A 21,536-nucleotide genomic window follows, 5' to 3' on the forward strand; every position below is an offset into this window, starting at 1 on the left:
ACAAGAATCTTGGAAAGAATGTTCACCGATGGGCCATACTCACTAACCTTTAAGGGGATTACCTGCTATTTCATCCAAGGCTCTAGATACTATTTATCATCTATCTCTAGCGGCTGTTGGTTCCTATAGCTCTGATACCAAATCGATGTAGCCAAATTTTAGGATCTTGAGATATGTGGTAATCACCCTAAAATTCAGGGTTACTCCAGGATTCAGTATGTTGTAAACCAGCAATAAAGAACCAACCTTAGGAACTAAATATTTTTAACAAACCTAGACTAATGGAGAAATTTTCGATGGTTAGGGTTTTAGGGTAAGTATGGGTTGACAAAACCTAGATGGGTTGAAAGAAATACGAAAGAAAATAAAGTTAGGGTTTTAACAAAAAAAAAGGGGATGTGTTCAGGTTTTTACAAACCCAAATTGGATGATGATGTAATGGATATGGGACCTAAAGGGAAACTAGGGACATAGCAATTGAGTATGGGAGGGTTTGGGAAGGATGGAGGAAAATAGGGCTCACCATAATCTAGATGGGATAAATTCCTTAAGATGGGAAACAAGGGTCTAAAGGTGTCAAAAGGGGTTGAAACTTGGAGGGAATGCGGGTAATGATATTGGAAGGTGATTCCTAAAGTTTGGTGGTTTGGATGGCTAAATTGAAAGACATTAAGGTTCTTGTTTTTAGGGTCTTGCGAAGTATGAAAATTCAAGAAAATACATGTATCTTGAAATAAGTAAATCAGAATGGGGCCAAATTAGGATCTAAGGTCACTAGAGTTGCGAGGATGAGGCTCTTAAAGTTTGGGCTACATCTAACAGTTAGATTGGTGTAGATCTGACCTTGAAATTTGGGTCTCAAGAAAAGTCCGAAAATTCAAGAAAATAGAGAAGAAGGGTGCGATGGATGATGGAAGAAGACGGAAGGTTTCACTTACTTAGAGATGGTTAAAGGCTGCTGTTATGATTGAATTGCTGCTGGAATTGAAGACACTGAAATTGAAGAAGATGGTATACTAATTCCGTCACCGACCCTTGGAGTAAATATATATGCATTGGGAGCAATCCAATAGAACTTAAAGAAGCACCAAATGATTTTTACAACAAATAACTTTTTCAGGTTTTTCTATTAAAGGAAACATACATATCAGAGTCATGAGTTGTTATGAGAAAAATAATAATAATAAGCAGATAAACATTGCATACTGGTTCTTTCATGTCATTGGAAGAGCAAAAAAATAGTGACTGAGAAGAGGAATGCTTCAAATGATACTCTGCCAGTCTCCGTTCATTTCTTTCTTGACTAAGTTGAAAATGCAGTGAAACCATTTCTTGCTCAAGTTTTGAAACAGAATCCTCCAAAATGGCAATGCTAGACAAGATTTCTTCAGCCTGTGAATTGTATGCAAGAATGCAACTTAGAATGTTAACCCAAAAAAAAAAAAAGACGTGGATTACTATATTACAGAGACTAATGATCGATATCATCAAAATCAACTGCCTTTGCTGCAGAATTAAATTAGAACAATGATATTGAAAAACAATTGTAGGAATCGCCCAAAGGGAAGCAGAGGATGTGTAGTTCAGCAAATTACTATCCAAAACATTTCGGCAGTAAGCATTTCAAATTGAGATTAGTCCACAACTTCAAATTTGTGATATGAAATTATCTGGACAAGCAGTCAATACAAAAGACTCTCATCCCAATCAGTACTAATAGTTAGAACATATAAATTTAAGAGCATACCAAATCTCTTGAACGTTATAAATTTAAGAGCATACCAAATCTGTTGACTGTTCATGTAAAACTTCACAAAATACACAGGCAAAGCCACCACTAAATTTTGTAGCAGTCAATCACTGTAACTTATCAACAAGTGAAGAAAAAGTTGAGATGGAAAGTAACCATCAAGGAGACACATCTATACTCTAGGACAATAAGAGCAATTTGGTAGCAAAATATGAGGTACACCTCAACATACAAGCAATGCAAACTAGGAACCTACAATGTAAAAATTCAGATGTTAGAAACCTAGAAGTAATGTATAATTTCTACCGATGGGTATTTTTTATAGTTTTACTGTAGTGGTAATTTCATAAAATACTGTAATTCTTGCTTAGTAACCTGAGGTATAGAACTTAATTTTAGAAGTAACCTAGTTCTGGATGGCGAAAAGGAATATGTATTAAGAATCAATGAGGACTTTCAGTTCTTTAGATTAAGTTAATGTGTGGTTTTAGTAAATAAATAAGCATCTAGCTTACATAGTAGCAGAAACACTAATTTACTAAGAGGTCTAAGATTGAAACTTAATGGGGCTTAAGGGCAAAGGGGAGTGGATAGTTAGTAATGCTTTTGGTCTACAGTTCCCACTTATGGTAGACCTGCCATATCTAGCAATGTGAAGAGTTTGGTCATTAACCCACAAAACAGAAAACAGCAGAAAAGGACAGTATCAGTAATTCAGAGTTCAAGTGAAACCAGTCACTAAATCTATGATCATTCTTGATCCAAATGAAGATACAAGTTTCACTTAATCCCAACAGTTGGATTGGAAGATATGGCCCAAGTCACCAAAACAGAAACTTTGTGATTAGGGCACTGTCCAACTTCTTGGCCCCAAACTTCGATTAATTGAAGGGCTTATGGAGGTGAGACTATGTTGTATGTCTGAGATGATTTTGACGGTTGAATGTCTGGTAGAATGGGTAGACAGAAAATGGAAAGTTTCCATTGAATGGTGAAGTAATGGATGGGTGGATCGGTGGGTTGAATGAAGGGAAAGTGAGATGGAATGAAAGGCTAGAAAACTCAACAGGGTTTTTGAGATGGTAGCAGAAGAAAAGGTTTCTGTCAGAAACCAACTCTAAAAATCAAATCACACTCTAGAATGAATAAAGAAGCAAGGAAGAAGAAGACCCAGAACAGATAGAAGTATAGAACAACTCCCTGTGATTCTGGATAGATATCCTAGAATCCTAGAAAGGCAGACCACTAAATATAGGCTGCAATCAGCCAACTACAATCTACTAAGACAGAATATTCTATCCATTAAAAGTAGAAACAAATATTACAGGATACTCGGTCTAAAAATAGAAACAAAGATTACAAAATATTCAGTCCAAACGTTGAAGTTTGCTTTTGACCCAAAAACAAGTCCAAACATGGAAACAAATTTTACAGAATATTCAGTCCAATATTTTGAACACATAAAAACAGAAAGCAAGAAATAAGGAAACTATATAAAATACAAACTGCCACACCATAATGGAAACTATAGAAGGCAGCACCAAATAGAAACCATAGAAGTTGCACCCATATCTTGCGCAAATCCTAACATTCCCCCTCAAACTAGAACACAAAAAATCTCCCGTGCTCCAGCTTGGAATAACAAGAACATACATTGAAAAACTTCATCAATCTTGAGCACAAGCCGACACCAGCAAACACCGAGAGAACTTCACCAGGAAACAATCTTTGTGTCGAACAAACCATCAAACAATGAAAATGTGCAGATCCAATTTCCAAATAAGTAGGTAAAAAGTGCAGCTCCAATGTTGCATATAAGCTTTTCGCAAGAAGGCAAGTATGGGTAGGTAAAAGCATGGTGGGAGATCTCGCTCTCGAGCGAGATCTCGCCACTCAAGAAAAGCGAGATCTCGGTCGAGATCTACCAAAAAAATGGCAGTAGTCTCGGTGGCCCATCTCGGTGGGTTTTAGGGCTCTGGTTGGGTTGAAACTTGGTATTTAGCATATTTACAGCCTTTTGAACACATTGGTGGCCTTAGATTTGTGAGAAAATAACCCTAACTATGTCTCCTAAGTCGACCCTATGTGTAAAACCGAAATTCTGTGAAATGCAAGGTTAGAGACTTAGAGTCTTAGTCTCTTAGAGTCTTAGAGAGTCAAAGAGACAGAGACAACATGTAATATTGTAATGTAAAGATATCAAGTAATTCAAGTTAATGAGTTATCATTTATCAACTATCAAGTATCAACTATCAAGTATCAAATACAATAACATTACACATCAAGTATTCAAGTCAACAAGTGATCAAAGTTCAAACTATCAAAGAGTCAAAGTAATAAATTGTTAAATACTTAAATGTCTTCAAAATTTTACAACCATAAGAATTAAGAAGATTACAACTTACAAGACTAAGACTAAGAGTATGACTGTATGAGTATCACTCAACATTCTGCATCAATTGATTCTAAACGGTGGCCACATATGACTCCCAAGTCAATCCATCACTGAAGTATGTCACATATCGGTTTATATGGAACTGATATGTCTCGATGTCAAAATACTGGAGGAATAGCACTCTGGGATAACAGTCAATCGTGGGTGGGTGAAAGAGCCATTGTTGTTGTTGTTGTTATTCGTATTGTTGTTGAGTATCTGGGTAGGGGTTTCTAAACCACTCAGTTAACAACCCACCTTCACTCCCAAAAAGCACCTAAAGTGTGGAAAAAAGACCTGTTAGCGAGATCTCGCCGAGATATTAGCGAGATCTCGCCGAGATGGGGGACATCTCGAGCGAGATCTACAATCTCGCAGATCTCGCTATTGAAAAAAAGCGAGATATCTCGCAAGATCTCAGCGAGATCTCCCACCATGGTAAAAGGTAGTATCAGTAACTACGAACCAAATAGGTAGGTAAAAGACAATATGGGTTACTGCAAACCAAGTAGGGAGGTGAAAGGCAGCATGGGTTATAGCAAGTAGGTAGATAAAAGAACCAAATAGGAAGGTAAAAAGGTAGTATGAGTTACTGCGTACCAAGTAGGTAAATAAAGGGCAGTATGGGTTACTGCAAACCAAGTAGGTACGTAAAAGGAGAGTATGGGTGATTGGGGACCAAATATTGTTGCTATAGGATACCATCTTCAAACACAAGCCTTGAGTAGATAGAGCAAGGCTTCAATCTCCCCCTCACATGTAGCACTACACGTGGCAATTAATAACCAAATTCTCAAGAGAACTGTAAATAATGCAAGATATATCTTCAATATCAGATGCAACTCATCATGAAAATTCATTAATCTTCATCAAGACCCTGGTTCTTCTTCTAATATGAACTACGGTTTCACCACAAACAAGAAAACCTTGAAACGACTCTCAAACCAGCAATGTTTCTAATTTCATAATGTATTCTACAGTCACTGCTCTGATACCATATCAGAAACCAGACTCTAAAAGTCAAACCAAATTCTAAAATGAATAAAGAAGCAAGGAAGAAGAAGAACTAGCAGAGATAGAACAATTCCCTGCAATTCTGGATAGATATCCTAGAATTCCAGAATGGCAGGCCACTTTATTTATAGGCTATAATCTACTACAACAGAATATTCTGTCCACTAAAAGTAGAACCAAATATTATAGAATATTCAGTCCAATATTCTGTTCACATGAAAATGGAAAGCAAGAGAAAAGGAAACTACGGAAAATGGAAACTACAACACCAAAATAGAAAGTATAGAAGATCTAGATCTTCAATCCAACAGAAGTTGTATCCATATCTCGTGCATTATTAACATCCAATCAACCAATTAATCAGCCATGCAGCAATCTTAGCCAATTATTCAATAGGAGGAGCAACAGCAGTCTACTAGCAACCCCAAAAGCTTGAGGATGTTCTGTGTTTGAAGGGCTTCTTCAATCCTCAAAAGCAATTAAGGAACAGTAGTAGTGAATCTCGCATGAGAAAGGGGATAGGTGGGTTCAACAGAAAGGCTGAGGTTTAGTAGTCGACAATAAAAGCCCTTAAGCCCTAGAAAGGCCCTAACCCCTTCTGCTAACTCATTCACGAGACAAGAATAAACTCAAAGCATAGTTTCAAATATCCGCTTATTAAAACTGTAGGACCGAGAACATCCTTTTTTTGTTTTTTTTGGTAGAGAGCCAAGAACATCCTTAATACATGCTTATATAGAGGTCTAATGCTTGCATATCAAGTTACAAAGGAGTTAGAAACTACTACATCTTAATATAGAAAGTAGATATGCTGAGAAACATACTGATCTTTAGCTCTAAAAATAGTAAAAACTTAATAGGAACTTAAGACTCAATAAACATTAAAACAAAAAAATGATCTGAGTCTCAAAAAATGTATAGTCAAATTCTCAATGTGGGTCCCATCAGATTTTATAAAATGTTCCACCAAGACCAAAAAAAGAGGGTCTGTGACAGTGTTCATGCATACAGTGATTTGGCCTTTTTTTGGCTTTTCTATAAGACCAGCTGGGCTGATTTGACCTGATCCAGTTGGTACTTGGTACTAATTCAAGCTGGTTCAATTATGTCATTTCCTACATCAGGTCTGCTCTCCCCATATATATGCACTTTTGCTGCTAATGCAGAAGATTAGACTTAGTTGCTTTCAAACATTGATTTTTCTTTTTTCATTTTTTTTTTTTTAATATTTTTTCTCTTGATGCAGTTCCAGCCATAGTATCAAGGCAGTTAGACAACTGCTAAGTTTAACGGCCTTCCTAAGTGTCTTGGCAATGACCCAACTGTAGGATTTTGCCATCGCAAAGCATTTTGGTGTTTGTTCTTCAATACTTCGTGCCAATAGCATATTAAAAATGTAATACCCATGCTAAATACTTCACAATTATAGTTTATTTGATTTTTAAAATGACTTGTGGTATCAATGGTTAAAAGAATTAATAATACAAACTACATAGTAGGTCTAAGGTTTAAATCTTAATGTGTGTGACAATTATTTAATTTCGGTGCCTATTATTAAAATGCTTTTGTGAAAAAATAAACATTTCAATCACTAAATAAAGCATTTAATTGAATCTTATGCAACATAACAAAGAGAGAAAAGAAGTCATGGGGTAAAAAGGAAAAGGATAACAAATAACTAAAAAAAGAAAAAGAAAAAAGGAATCCTTGACCAATTAGGAAAAAGAAGAAAAAAAGATTATTAAAAGAGGGTGGGGGAGTCTAACACACAATCAAGGAAAAAGAAAAGTTGGAGAGAGTGGGAACTCAAGATTAGGAGAAAGAATAGGAAAAAAGAAAGGAAAGAGAAAGAGAAGAAAAATATCGAAAAACAAGAGAAGCTTCGCCTCTACTGGTATGTTTTGTTTTCCCATTTTCTTCTGAAACCCTAATAATCTAAACCTCATTTGTGGGTTTCTTCTATCAATTGGATAAACCTAAATAGTTGTTCCTTAATCACATCGGGTGATGGCAGAACTTTGTGATGATCAATACCTTTGACCTTTAATTTCAACCAAGGAACATAATAGTTTTTTTATGCAGATGTATGATTAACCTAGGATGATGAATTGTAGACTTTTGTTTTGGACTGGATCTAAGCTCCTATATGTGAATGAATTCTTTTTAGGATGGTGAATACCAAGAATAGGCCAGAGGCTGAGTCAAACAAGTGGTGAACGAAATGCCACCCGAACCCTGAGCTAGCTAGTTCTCCCAGAAATGCGTTCAGGACCAGCAATTGACTAGACATCTAGGGGAAAAGCACCATTTCAGTGCAGCCCTTGAGAGCGGTACCAAATCGAGGCGATTTCCAGAAGAAGATGCCATTTGTTTGATGAGAAATAAAAAGGAATATAAAAATTTTGATTGGCTGAAGCTGAAGTAGCTACTATAAGTAATAGAAAGAAAAGCATCGGCAGGAGTGGGAGAGTCCCCTCACAGCAAAATGTTATTGACCTCCGCATCAAATTAGGCCATAGGGAAATCAATAGGTAATCCTCAGGGAACCACTCCCTAACCCTCCAACAATACAGTCAACTCACAATGTAGTGAATATTCCAGGGAACATGATTCAGCAACAACAGACACGGTTCACTGCTATGATGCGACTTGTTATGGGGATGCATGCGGCCACTCGTACAATTCCTAATAACCCTAACAAAGGTGATACATCTACAACGGGAGGTAATCCCAGAGACTTTGATGACGGGCCACATGTGAAGATGAAGAGATTTTTTAAGCTAAAAGTTCCTACTTTCACCATATCACGAAGGATCCTCTTCAGCCTACCAAGTGGCTTCGTGAGATAGAGAAAGCTTTGGGCTTCCTGAGTTGCATTGAAGAGCAGAAATTATTGTGTGCCAGTCAGAGATCATAGCATAAGGCAAATGCCTGCTGGAATGCCACTAAGCCGACTTTGGTAGCTCATCATCCGGTGATTACATCAGACACATTTAAAGAGGCCTTCTACAAGAATTACTTTCGTGATGCAGTTGAGTTCATGGCACTTTAGCAGGGTTCTATATTAGCCCAGAGTACTAGTAGAAATTTGAAGAGTTGTTCTTCTTTGCTTCTTATCTGAGAATGGACGAGGCCAAGGCAAAGAAGTTCCTGAAGGGTATTGGGCCATTTAATCGGGCATGTCTTTCATCTTAGCCAGTTCATAGTTATGCCCAGGTTGTGTAGTCTGAGCCAATGGTGTATCTCGTCCAACCAAGAGTGCTCAGACATCTGGAGTTGTATATGCAAATCCTTAGCGAGTCTACGCCAACCAAAAGATTATAGGAATCGAAGGTCATTACATGCTATAACTGCAACAAGGCAGGCTATATTTCCTGAGCATGTCCTCAAAAGCCGCATAGATAGCACCTCAGACCCTCTTGTGGGGAAGGCATATAATGCTACAAGGACTGTGCTAGATCCGAGCCATAATGTTGTCATAGGTATGGTTCCAATTGCCTACGTTCCAGCTTTTACATTACTTGATAATGGGCATCAAATCCATCCATATCATCTTCTTTTACAAGGCACATCATTTTGTTCCCCAAGAAGTTAGAGCAAAGCTTACAATAAGTACCTCCACTAGATCAGTTGTGAAGCTTGATGAAGTGTTTAAGCCTTGTCACCAATGTCCATGTTAGGTCGGGAATTGAATGTTCACCTAGCAAAGTTGGATATGACTTTCATGTTATTTTGGGAATGGATTGGTTGACTACTCACAAGGCAGTTATCTTGTGTTTAGAGAGGAAGGTGCAGTTTCATCTTAGAGATGCTCCTCCCTTTAAATTTCAAGGTCATCAAGAGAATTCCCATGGAAGGTTCTTGTATATGCTCTACAGGCCAAGAAATTACTTAAGAATGGTTATGATGATTTTCTAGTAACCATAGTAGACACATTGGGTGATCTGAAGCCGGTTGAGAGTAATGAAGTGGTGAATGAATTTGTGATGTTTTCCCAGTAGTCACGTTTGCCACCAGAAAGGGAATTAGAGTTTATGATTAATCTCATTCATGGAGCAGCTTTTATGCCGAAAGCTCCTTACCGAATGGCATCGACTGAGCTTACAGAATTGCAAGTTCAGTTGAATGACTTGCTTGACAAAGGAATTATTCAGCCTAGTGTGTTGCCTTGGGGTGCCCCCTGTCTTGTTTGTGAAGAAGAACGGTAGTATGTGTTAGTGCATTGACTACCATGAGCTTGATAAGTTGACAATTAAGAACAACTATCCTCTTCATCGAATTGATGACTTGTTTGATCAATTGAAGGGATCCATTGTGTTCTTGATGATTAGGATATCATTAGTTGAGGGTGAAGGCCAGCAATACTTGCAAGACTACTTTTAGGTCTAGATATAGGCATTATGAGTTCAGGGTGATGTCATTTGGTTTTACTAATGAACCAGCTGCCTTCATGGCATGTTAATATTCCCTCATAACAGGCAAAATTTCGGGCGAAATTTCCCATTTTGAAAAGCTTGAAATGGAACTTGTATATACTGAAATGAAATCACAAGTTTTGATTGAAACCTACAAAATTTCATTGAAACTGCTTAAAACATGCAAAATTTCCCCAATCGGTCAATCAGTTGGAAATGGGGTTCAACTAGGTGATTTTTTCACTTAAAGTCATCTCTTTTGCACGAAACTCTGTACAGCTACACTTTGCAAAGTATCATTCGAAACTAAGGCAGAACCCTATAGTTGAAACTTGAATTTCCCCCTATTTCAAGCCTTCTAAGTTAATTTTACCTCATTCTAAGCATTTTACTTCACTCCTTTGTGATTTCAACACTTCTTGGTGGCTATTTCAAGGTTTTTCTTTGGAAGGTAACTGAAACTTCCACAAATTTTTTATTTTTTTCTTTGTTTTACAGTCAAATGATGTTGGATACTTTTGAATTTAATATATGCTGTCTCTAACATCTAGATCTACAAATGTATGTTGTTGGATTTGGTTTTTGAAGTGTGCTAGGATTTTTTTATTTTTCTGATTTTAAAAAAATACCTAAAATTTTTTTTTTCTTTGTTTCATAATCAAACGATGTTGGATTCTCCTGAATTTAGCATTTTTTTATGATAACTTGAAGTTAATATATGTTGTCTCTAGTAGCTAGATTTACAAATTTATGTCATTGGATTCATGATAAAAATATCAGTCAAGGTTTTGACCCAGACCAATACCAAAATTTATAAGTTTCGACTGAAATTTTCAAGTTTTGACCGAATTTCGGTCGAAACCTAGTATTTTTTCTGGAAGTTTTGACCCTAGGTTTCAAGCCCTATATGACCTCCATATGGTCTAAATTCTTGCCTCTTACCTATTTAAAGCATAATAAACACAATGGAAGTACTAATTTACCCCCCCCCCCAAAACCAAAAAAAAAAAAAAAAAAAAAAAAAAAAAAAAACCCACCACTAAAAAGCTAACACTCAAGTATATACTACTATATGATAAGAACAAAGAGTATCAACTATATTACATTACATAGCATGGTAATGGGTAGAAGTTAGAACTTAAAACTTACAACTTACGAAGTTTCAAACTTTAAAGTACATAAATAAGTAGACAACAAATGAATTTATGTACTCTAAAGAATCTAATGGAATATCTGTCAACCTCTCTCTGATGTCTTTCCCTCTGGAAACCCTCTCCTAAACCTTTCTGATGGCCATCTCTTCCTCCTCTGGTAACCCTCTTCTGATAACCCCTCTCCCCCCTTCCCTCACCAAACTCTCCCCACCCTCTTCCTTGAGCCTTCCCACCTCCATCTCCCCCGTTAAACCTTAGAATTCTCTCTTTAAACACCAGCATTCAAACTTCTCTTATCTCGACCTCACCTACATCCCTCCTATCTCCGATGGACCCAACCCTTCTGCTCATTGCCCTTTTGATTCCACTGCAGGGGGAATTCATCGATGGAACTCTGCAATCCTCAGCCAATTCCTCGGCCCGCCTCCCCCCTTTGGTATCCTTAAATCATCTCTCACCAAACAATGGAAAGCTCAAGGCATCTTGGATATCCACCTTATTGATGCAGGTATTTTCCTGTTCAAGTTTGACTCCCCCGATTGCCGCTCTCGTGCTCTCGAGGGCTCTCCCTGGTTTGTGGGAAAATCACCAATATTCCTCAAACCTTGGAGCCCCTCGCTTCCTTTCCGCAAGGTCGACTTCAGCTCTGTTCCCCTGTGGATCAACTTACCTGGTCTCCCACTTGAGTTTTGGAACTCTGACTGCCTAAGTCGTGTTGTATCTGCTCTTGGTAAACTTCTTCGCACTGATGCAAGAACTCTTAATATGTCTCAGCTCTCCTATGCGAGGATTTGTGTGGACTTCTCTGCCTCCAAGGACCTCCCTTCTCTGATCACCATAGCCGATGACCTTGGTCTCAAGTACAACCAAGTTATTGTCTATGATTGGATTCCCTCCCGCTGCATGCTCTGTTCTTCGTTTGGCCATGACTCAAAAGAATGTTCCTTTGCTTCCCTTCATCAAGGAGTTCCCCTTGGGTCTGATAAGTCTCATCCCGCTGAAGACATCAGGCTTCATGCGATTTCTCCTTCAAGGATAAATTCTGATGGTTTGACCCCTGAAGATATTCGAATTTCTGATGCTCTATCAAGTAAGAACACAATCGATGCGCTAGAGAAATTAACAGTTTCTGTCCCAATTTCTACTGCAACTTCCGCCTCTTTGCTGGCCTCCGGAACTGCTTCTCCGACAGCCAGAACTTACCGTCGTAGAAGAAGAAGAAACAAAGCTGCTACTATTCCTGCTCCGCTGCTCTCTGCCCCGTTACTCGTCAATGCCTCTGACGGCGACATCTTAGCCTTGCCAGTCTGCTACTCTGCTGATGAAAACATTGAAGAACCTGCGGTTGCTGCTCCTGTGGTTGCTGCTCTCGCGAGTGATGCTGCTGCTGTGCCTGGGTCTGCCGTCCGGTCTTTTGAGGTAACTGGAGCTCTTTCCTTTGAATATACGTCATTATCTACCCAAATGGTGATTTATTGAGCTTTGAATCAGCCAAACCTTTGCTGCCCAGAGATAGCTACAATCTCCCAAACCCTATTTCGATTTCCAGCAAACCTCTCCCTCACGTTAACCCTAACCCTATTTTACCCACCCCCTCTCTCCTCCAGCTGGGGCCCACTTCTAACTTATCCTCCAGACGTCAACTCCCTTTATCCTTTAGCAAATATCCCCAGCATTCTCCTTTTGGGCCCAAGCCCATTAAAAGTGCAATGTCCCCTCCCATTGGGCCCTCATCTCTTAGGTTGGCTGGGCCCAATTGTTTCATGAGTTCAAAATCCCAGCCCAGCTCCTCAAAAATTAAAACACTGCCCATGTCCTCAATCCAACCAAATTACAAAGATACAAATCCGCCTGAACCATTAAACCTCTTGGCCCAACCCCTGCCCACACCTTTAACCCTTCACTCTTTTGACCCATCATCTACATCCCAACCCTTATCTCCCTCCACTGAACCCTCAACTCCCAAATCAGTTTCTTCCATTGACCCGAACATATTTGAAACCCCCTCCCCATGGGACTCCCCCTTGTGTGAGACTACTTCCCCCCATCCGAACCATCAAAACAGCCCTTGTGATGCAAAATTTAGTTGCTAGTTGTTCCCTCCCCCCCCCCCCCCCCATTTTATGTCATTTATGTCTAACTTTATTTTTTGGAACGTTAGAGGCCTTAATTCTATTGCTAAGCAAGGGGATGTTAAGAAATTCCTCATGGATTCTAAAGCCCCCCTTGGTGCCCTTCTTGAGACTCATGTCCATCAGGAAAATTCCCATCGGATTGCCCACTTCTTAGCCCCCTCGTGGTCTTTTCTCTCCAATTATTCCCATCGCCCATTGGGCCGAATCTGGGTCCTTTGGGATCCCTCTTCGATTAATATCTCTCTCATTGATTCTTCCCCCCAATTCATGCATCTCTCAATCTCTCTCCCCAGTACTCCTTTCAATTTCTTTCTCACCATTGTCTATGGCCTCAATAGGGCATCTGAGCGTGTTTCTTTGTGGGATTCCCTCCAATCTATCTCCTCCTCTTGTGCGAGCCACCCTTAGGGAGTTGGAGGAGATTTTAATGTTGTCCGGTTTTTCCATGAGAAGGTTGGAGGTAGCTCCCCCAATCCTGTTGTTGTTGAGGACTTTAACTCTTGCCTTGATGACTCTAGTCTCACTGATCTCCGTTGGTCGGGCCATTCTCTTTCCTGGCACAACCGTCACATTGGTGTGGCTAGAATCGCCTCAAAACTTGATCGGTTCCTTGTCAATCACTCTTGGCTTTCTATTTTCCCGGTCTCCCATGCCACTTTCTCTCCCCCTTGTCTCTCTGATCATTCTCCCTACCTCGTCCATCTCTTCCACTCTTCTTCCTCCGGCCCTAAACCCTTCAAATTCTTTAATATGTGGTCCTCTAATCCTTCTTTCTCCTCCATTGTCCAAGAAGCCTAGGATAAGCATGTCCATTGCCATTCCCTCCCTCTCATTGCGTTTGCCCGTCAGCTTAGGAACACTAAGGAATCTCTCCGTCTTTGGAACTCTTCCACGTTCGGCAACATTTCCTCTAGGGTCTCCGAATGCCGCTCAAATCTCCTAAGAACCCAAGCCCTTCTCCAATTTGATCCCCTCAACCCTTTGTTTGCGGAAAATGAAAGGGTCCTCTCTTCTGAGTTCTCTTCTCTCATCTCTCTCGAAGAAAATTTTCTCCGCCAAAAGGCCAGAATCAAATGGCTCTAGCATGGGGGTTCCAACTCTACTTTTCTCCATCGCTGCCTCAAAGCCCACCACAACCATAACTCCATTCTTGTTCTCCTTTCTAATAACGGCTCTTTGATTTCTGACCCTCCTGGAATCAAAGCGGAAGTTGTTTCTTATTTCTCAAATCTTCTTGCTCCCCCCTCCCTCCCAGTTAGACCCCCTCTCCCTCCCGATCTTTTCAATAAATTCATCGATCCCCAATCCCTCACCTCCCTCTATTCTATTCCCTCCCATGAGGAAATCCTTCTTGCCATCCTATCCCACAAATCCAATCATGCCCCTGGCCCGAATGGGTTTAGTATGGGATTCTTCTCTAGTGCCTGGGATATTATTGAGGCAGATCTAATTCGCGTTGTTCGCAGTTTCTTTCTCAACCCTTCTCAGCTTTCTTCCATCAACCAACTTTCCTTTGCCTTATCCCTAAGAAGGCCGGAGCTTCCTCCCTTCCTGATTTCCGCCCCATTTCCCTTTGTAATCTCCTCTACAAATTCATCTCCAAAATCCTTGCAAATCAGATCAAGAAGGTTATCCCAAATTTGGTAAGTGCCAATCAAACCGCTTTCATTTCAGGGCACAAGTATTGCTGATAATATTCTTCTTTGTGCTGAGATTGTCAGGGGGTTTGAAAGATCTTCTCATTCCCCTGTTGCTCTCCTCAAAGTTGATCTCCACAAAGCTTTTGATTCCATCCGTTGGGACTTTATCAGTGATACCCTTTCTGCAATGGGTTTCCCTCCTTCCTTTATTCATTGGATTGAGGTTTGCGTTTTCACTCCTACCTTCTCCATTATCACCAATGGCTCGCCGGCTGGTTTCTTCCCCTCTAAAGTTGAAATTCGCCAAGGGTGTCCCCTCTCCCTTTAACTCTTTTCTTTGGCCCTGGAGGCTCTCTCCCGCATTCTCTAATCCAAGACAAATCAACTTCTGATTTCCCCCATTCCCAAATGCAAATCCCTCAATCTTACCCACCTTGTTTTTGCTGATGATCTCATGATCTTTTCCAAAGCTGATCACAGTTCTATCTCCTCTATTCTCTCCTCCCTCGCCTTCTTCGAGTCCATCTCTAGGCTTAAAGTTAACCTTGACAAATCTACCATCTTCCTCTCTGGAAGGTTTCGATTCTCTGCACTCTAATCTCCTTAATCTTTCGGGATTCAAGCCTGGAGCCTTCCCTGTGGTCTACCTTGGTCTCCCTCTTATCCCTGGCATACTCACTCGCCATCACTGCTCCCCCATGCTGGACCACATTCGTAAGAGTCTCCAACTTTGGAAAAGCCGGCTACTCTCCTTTGCTATTAGGGTGGAGCTCATTCGATCTGTCCTCCAATCCTCCTACCTCTATTGGTGTGGCATTTTCCCGATTCACAAATCCATCTCGTCGGCAATGGAATCCCTCTTCTGTACCTTTCTCTGGAAGGGCCAGGAATCATCGCGATTCCTCAGTCCCATCAGCTGGTCCAACATCTGTCTGCCTAAAACTGAGGGGGGCCTCGGAATTCGGCGGATCCAAGAGGTCAATTCTACTGCTTTGCTCAAACTAATTTGGAAAATAGTCTCTAAACAAGACTCCATTTGGGTCAACTGGGTTTACTCCTACCTTCTCAAAAATGACTCTTTCTGGACTTCCCCTATCCTTTCTAACCCTTCCTGGATCTGGAGGAAACTTCTTCTCCTCAGACCCCGTGCCCTCCTTGCCATTACCACCCAAATTTCCTCTGGTCTTTCCACTAACTTCTGGCTAGATCCGTGGCATCCGATGGGAATTCTCCTAAACCTTTTTCCCCCCTGTACTGTCTATGAAACTCATATCCCCAAATCCATTCTTTTATCGGAATTCATCTCCGATGGCTCCTGGGCATCTCTCCCCCACCCTTGTCTCAAACAAGTCTGGAACTCTCTCCCCCACATATTTCCATCCACCCATAATACCATACTTTGGCTGCCTTCCACCACCAAATCCTCTACTTGGAACCTAGTTCAATCCCCCTCCCTTTCCCCCACTTGGCCTCCCCTAGTTTGGTTCATAGGTCACATCCCCTGTCACTCGTTGACCCTTTGGCGAGCCCTAAACCTAGCCCTCCCAACCCAGGCATTCCTTATTAACCGTCACATCCCTGTGAACCCCAATTGTATCCTTTGTTGGATTGGTACTGAGGACATTGAGCATTTGTTTTTTTCTTGCCCTTTCTCTAGTTCCCTTTGGAGGAAAGCCCTTGCATACATTTGGCCCCACTCCCATCGCTCATTTGGGTTTGATCGTGACTGTTCTTGGATTTTGAGTAGCTTTTCAAGCTCCTCTATTTGTGACCGGATTGGTAAGCTTGTATTCGGTGCTATGGTCCACCATCTCTGGTGGGAGCGCAATCTCAGGCGTTGGACTTCCAAATCCCGCTCTCTGGACTTGATTTGGAATGCAATTTACTTCGATGTTTCTTCTAGGCTTGCTTCTATTCCCCACCCCCGATTGTTGATTCCCCAAGGAACAAGCTCATTGTTGTTTCTTGGGGGCTCAATTCCCAATTCCATCCTTCTTTTTTATCCTTCCTTGTTTGGATCTTTCTTGTAGTTCGGTTTTTGTTCCTTTAATATATTTATTCATTCATCCCAAAAAAAAGCAAATGAACAAAAGTGATACACTGCTACTGTGCTAGCCTGATAGTCCTAGGTCTAATGCATGTGTCCCCGTAATCTCTACTCCCCATACTAAGTACAATACATGTCCCATGACATATGGACCATATGGTTGTAGGTAGTCGACAACTATAGCTCTATAAGTCACCTCATCCACATAGCTAAGAAATCCTGATGGTGGGAAGTCCGAATAAATAAACCCTAATGGAGGGGTTAGTGGTGGTGGTTGAATGTCAAAAATTTGATCGAAAAACGTACATGACCTAAAGAAAACTCTGGTAGTCAAAAGGGACACCTTAATGAGCATAACCATAAGGTCCCACTAGTGTCTGACTCTAATAGTCGGGAGGGACGCCATAAGGTCTATAACTGGAACCAGAAGCAAAACTAAAACTCTCTATAGCAGTATTATGTGACTGAGAATCGACAAGTCTATACCATCTGATCCTCTAGAGGTGGAAGATTTGGAATCATCAAAGCTCATGGATCCCATAGAGCCCACCAAGTTCCCCACATCAACTAGAAGGTAAAACCCAGATGATGATGTGTCCTTAATGCCATATCCGTGTTGTTTCCCTTCCCTCTTCTTGGTATATGTCAAAGCAATACCACCTCAAGATGCAACTCCACCATAGTTTAAATCCTGTGTCACGTTGGTGAAAAGACCCTCATTTGTGAATCTCGGTAGTAGTCCTCTCCATCCCTAACTCTCATATGGTGCTACTGGTCTCTCCCTAGGATCAGTCGAATCCTGATCAAGAGGTCAATGATCACCCTTCCATCACCTCCATCATCATCATCATCATCATTGTGGGGGGATGCTTAAGTCACATCATCTTAGGTGTCCAACCACAACCAAATCCTCACTCTGGGTGGATGCACTAGGTATGGCACGAAGGGATGGTTGGGTACTACATGTGCACCCCCTCATTGGCCAACAAGTCATCCACATCAGCCCCCATCTGCTCTACAATATGTCTACTGGGACAACCTCCCTTGTCATCCAGCAAAGGCTCTCCACTATCCCTAATCTACTAAACTAATGGGTTGTCATCATCATCATCCATCTTAAAGATGTCAGCCAACTCGATTATGTTACTCTCTCTGTCCATTCCCTATCTAATATGATCCTTTGTCAGTCTTATAATATGGTGTATGTACACAAGGACCTCTAAACGCTTCACACTCAATTGGTTGCGCTTTTTTGAGTGGATAAGGCTGAAGGTGCTCCAATTCTGCTCTCACCCACTGGCAAAACATGCCTGTGAGAGCACTCTACATGCAATCGCACTCAAGTGAGGTGAGTCGAGGCCAAATTGCAACCACTATTCAGCTGCAACAAACATAAACTCGAAGTCAATACTTAAGTAACTAACTAAAAGATAGAATATAAATAATTAACTATATGATGAATTAACTTAGCCCAAGGGTGGATTCCCATCCCAATCTAGCCATAGAGCAAGCAAAACTCCTGCTAACAACCCTAAGTGCCTTCATCTAATATATAAAGTAAAAACAATAACTAGGTTAATACTAAATAATTTAGTATGAAATTATGAATTGTGAATTAAAAATGACAATCTCACCTCCATAATGATGACTACATGTTTAGATGGATCTGGTTCCATCCTCTCCACTACGGTTTGGACATCTATCAAATCTTGCCTTATTGAAGCATGTCTTTGTAGTGGTACCCAGGATTTAGATAGTAATTGTGTAACAAAAAGCAAGGAGGGAATAGTGTGATAATAAAATGAAAACTAAATCCACCGCTAGACTTAATAACTCACCATCCTTATGTAATGGATACTGCAACTGCTTCTTCCATCTATTTTGAATGATTTGGAGGATTTTCTGGTTGCCCCGTGCGTAGATCTGAGTAACCTTATCCTTCATCTTATCTACTATAGCCCATATGTGTGGTAGAGTAGGTCTTCTCTGCTGATTTACCACCCTTAAAACATACACCATATGCTCAAGCATCATCACAACAATCCTCACATTAGTTCGAAAGGTATCACTCAGTATGATATTCTATGCTCTCCTCCCTCCTATGGTTGAAAATCCTCCAGTTAAACCACTGCTCTAATGCAAACATGGTCCTAAAGCCAATTAAACCATTGCTCTAATGCAGACATGGTCCTAAAGCAAACCTTCTTACTCTCAAAGCTTCGCAGTGCAATCCAATTGGTCACAAACTAGTTATGCTTGGCCTCACAACAATCATCCTGACATCAGTCTCTCATCATCTTTAGTGCAGAGGTATGTTTATAGAAGAAGGTGTTCACATGTCAGGCTTGCTCCACGGTCTTCTTCACAAGGTTGACATGACCCATATCCTTTAGCATGAGGTCAACGCAATAAGCAGTAGGTGAAGTCCAAAAGATCTTATATCTATCCAGATAAGAATGTCCAGATTAGTAATAAACCATCAACATCAAGTATGTATATAAATGTAATATGTATTTAAAATTAATATTAGAAATGTAAGCATGTTTTGATACCTAGGATTCTCCATCATCTTCAACTCAGCTTTCTTGTAGTTGGAGCCATTATCAGTCACAATCTGGATCACATCTCCTTTCCAACCTCTCCCACCACTTGCTTCAACAATTTGTAGATATATTTCACATCCTACTTCTCACTGGCCACATCCACTGACTCGAGGAACACTATGCTCCCATTATAGTTCAATATGAAAGTGATGATGGACTATCCAATGGGACTAGTCCAGCCATCACACATAACAGTCACTCCATATGAGCCCACATAGGCTTCAACCCCTCAATGTAGTCATTCAGTTCCTATTTATGCCTAGGCAGGTATACAGTGTACATATCATGTGGGTGGGACCCTATATACCACTCCCATCCCTGCCTATCTCCTCAATTATATCTTTGTAGTAGGGCCATTGGCCCCATGTGTTGGAATGCTATGGTAGAATACCCATTTGGAGAAAGTCATCCCCACTTTCTCCTTCATACTACCCAACAAGTGCTTCAGCTTCTTTAGATTATGCTCTGACCTCCTAAATAGTGTCAGATCACAAAGAATCTCAAGATTAGGATCTATAGCATGTGTTGATGAAGCTCGGAATGGGGCTCGTTGGATAAGAACTTCATCTCTCACACTCTAACTCCTTCTCATAGGGGCTTGGGAGTTTCCCCCATACCTGTTGGCTCCCTAGAGGACCCACAACCCATTGCCCTCTGCTGCCTCCTCATATCATCTATCCTTCCCAGCTCCATACTCATCCTCATCACTCTCCTCATCTATGTTGCCTCTAGGTTAGATCGGTTTCATACTCTAAGGGCTCATCTGAATCAAAGTCCTACTCTTCTAGCCCTGGAAGGTCATCTAGACAAGCATCCTCGAACTCCTCCCTTTGTATTCTCTTCTCTTTCCTCTTTTGCTTTCCACCAACCAAGTATTGTGCCATTGCCTTCTTGACCTCTAAAGGCACCTTAGGTGCATCCTATTACATATCTATCTCTCTCAAGTATATGAACCTTAAATACAGTGGCCCCACCTCCTCCTATTTGTTTCTTCCAAAAATTACACTCACTCTTCTTTATAACAGCTAATCGTAGCTTCCTTTATTGCCAACCTATGTCTAACATCTTTCAAAGAGAGTGTCTGATACAAGAACACACAGATTTACGTATCTGAAAAAGATTACAATATGCTCCAAAAATTACATACATCTTCTACTAATTTTCTCCTTTTTTAAATATAAAATAGAAATTAATTAGTATTTTTAATATTTAAATAATTTTATAAAATATAAAATATATTCTAAATATCTTAAGAAACATTACAACATGAACCAAAAATTACATACATGCATTTACTAATATTCTCCTATTTTTAAATATAAAACAGAAATTAATTAGTATTTTATTAATATTTAAATAATTTATAAAAGATATTTTAATACTTTTAAATAATTAACAACCAAAAATTTGATCCAACACCATCACAACATAAATCAAGTGATGGTGTCTCACATACATTAAGTTGAAGCCCATACATCATGTATACATACATATTTTAGCATTATACCTAATTTAGAAAATAATTTACAAAAGAAAATTAAAAAAAAATAGTAGAAAAGAACGAAATATTAATTTTAACACCACACAATCATAGAATAATACTCTAGACTAAACATACTTTAATTTGAAAGCAATCCAACATGATTTGAAGCATGAACAAAACAAAACAAAAAATGGGAAAGTTAGTTAACTCGCCTTGCAAGAATCTTAAAAACTCACTAATGGAGGATCAAATGTGGTGTTTGAATGCAATGGAGCTCTAGAAATTAGGTGAAATGAAGGAAGAAACCAACAAAAAAGGGGGGGAAATCTCAACATTTTGGTTTAAATTCCCACTGGTGAAACAGGGAAAAGCTCTGAACCCACAATATTTCGCAGGTCCCGATCGAAAAGAAGTAACACTTACAAAGGGGAAATGTGTCTTTGTGACCAAAACTGGTCAAACCTGAAATTTCAGCCAGTTTAGACTGAAATTTGCCCAAGTTTTGGTCGAAGAAAAGTACAAGGACGAAATTGTTTACATTTCTTGTCATTCTCAAAATTTGTAGGTATTTTAATCAAAATTGGGGAAATTTCTACCAAATTTATTCCACGGTTGGATTTTTGAAGTGTGCTACTAGTGTTTTATCTTTCTGATTTAAAAAATACCTAGAAAAAAAAAATTTTGTTTATTTCATGATCAAATGATATTGGATTCTTTTGAATTTAATATTTGTTGTCTCTCGTAGCTAGATTTACAAATTTATGTTCTTGGATTTGAATTTTGAAGCGTGCTACTACTTTTTCTGATTTTTCATGTATTTAATAATGACTACTAATTAATATTTTAATTTTAAAAAAAATT

At 39.8% G+C, this 21,536-nt stretch overlaps 1 protein-coding gene across 3 annotated transcripts in view; it reads right to left on the reverse strand.

Moving 5' to 3' along the window:
- The window catches only part of LOC149018706 (uncharacterized), a 73,328-nt gene that overhangs the window by 21,357 nt on the left and 30,435 nt on the right, over window positions 1-21,536 (reverse strand). For all 3 annotated transcript variants that reach the window (XM_089152866.1, XM_089152867.1, XM_089152865.1), the window contains exon 7: window positions 1,207-1,392. In XM_089152866.1, the coding sequence (XP_089008992.1) occupies window positions 1,207-1,392 (186 nt within the window). The remainder of the gene's footprint in view (window positions 1-1,206; window positions 1,393-21,536) is intronic.

The sequence above is a fragment of the Hakea prostrata genome, chromosome 4 (assembly GCF_041222555.1).
Source record: "Hakea prostrata isolate BN-2017 chromosome 4, UWA_Hpros_2, whole genome shotgun sequence".
Lineage (NCBI taxonomy): Eukaryota > Viridiplantae > Streptophyta > Magnoliopsida > Proteales > Proteaceae > Hakea > Hakea prostrata.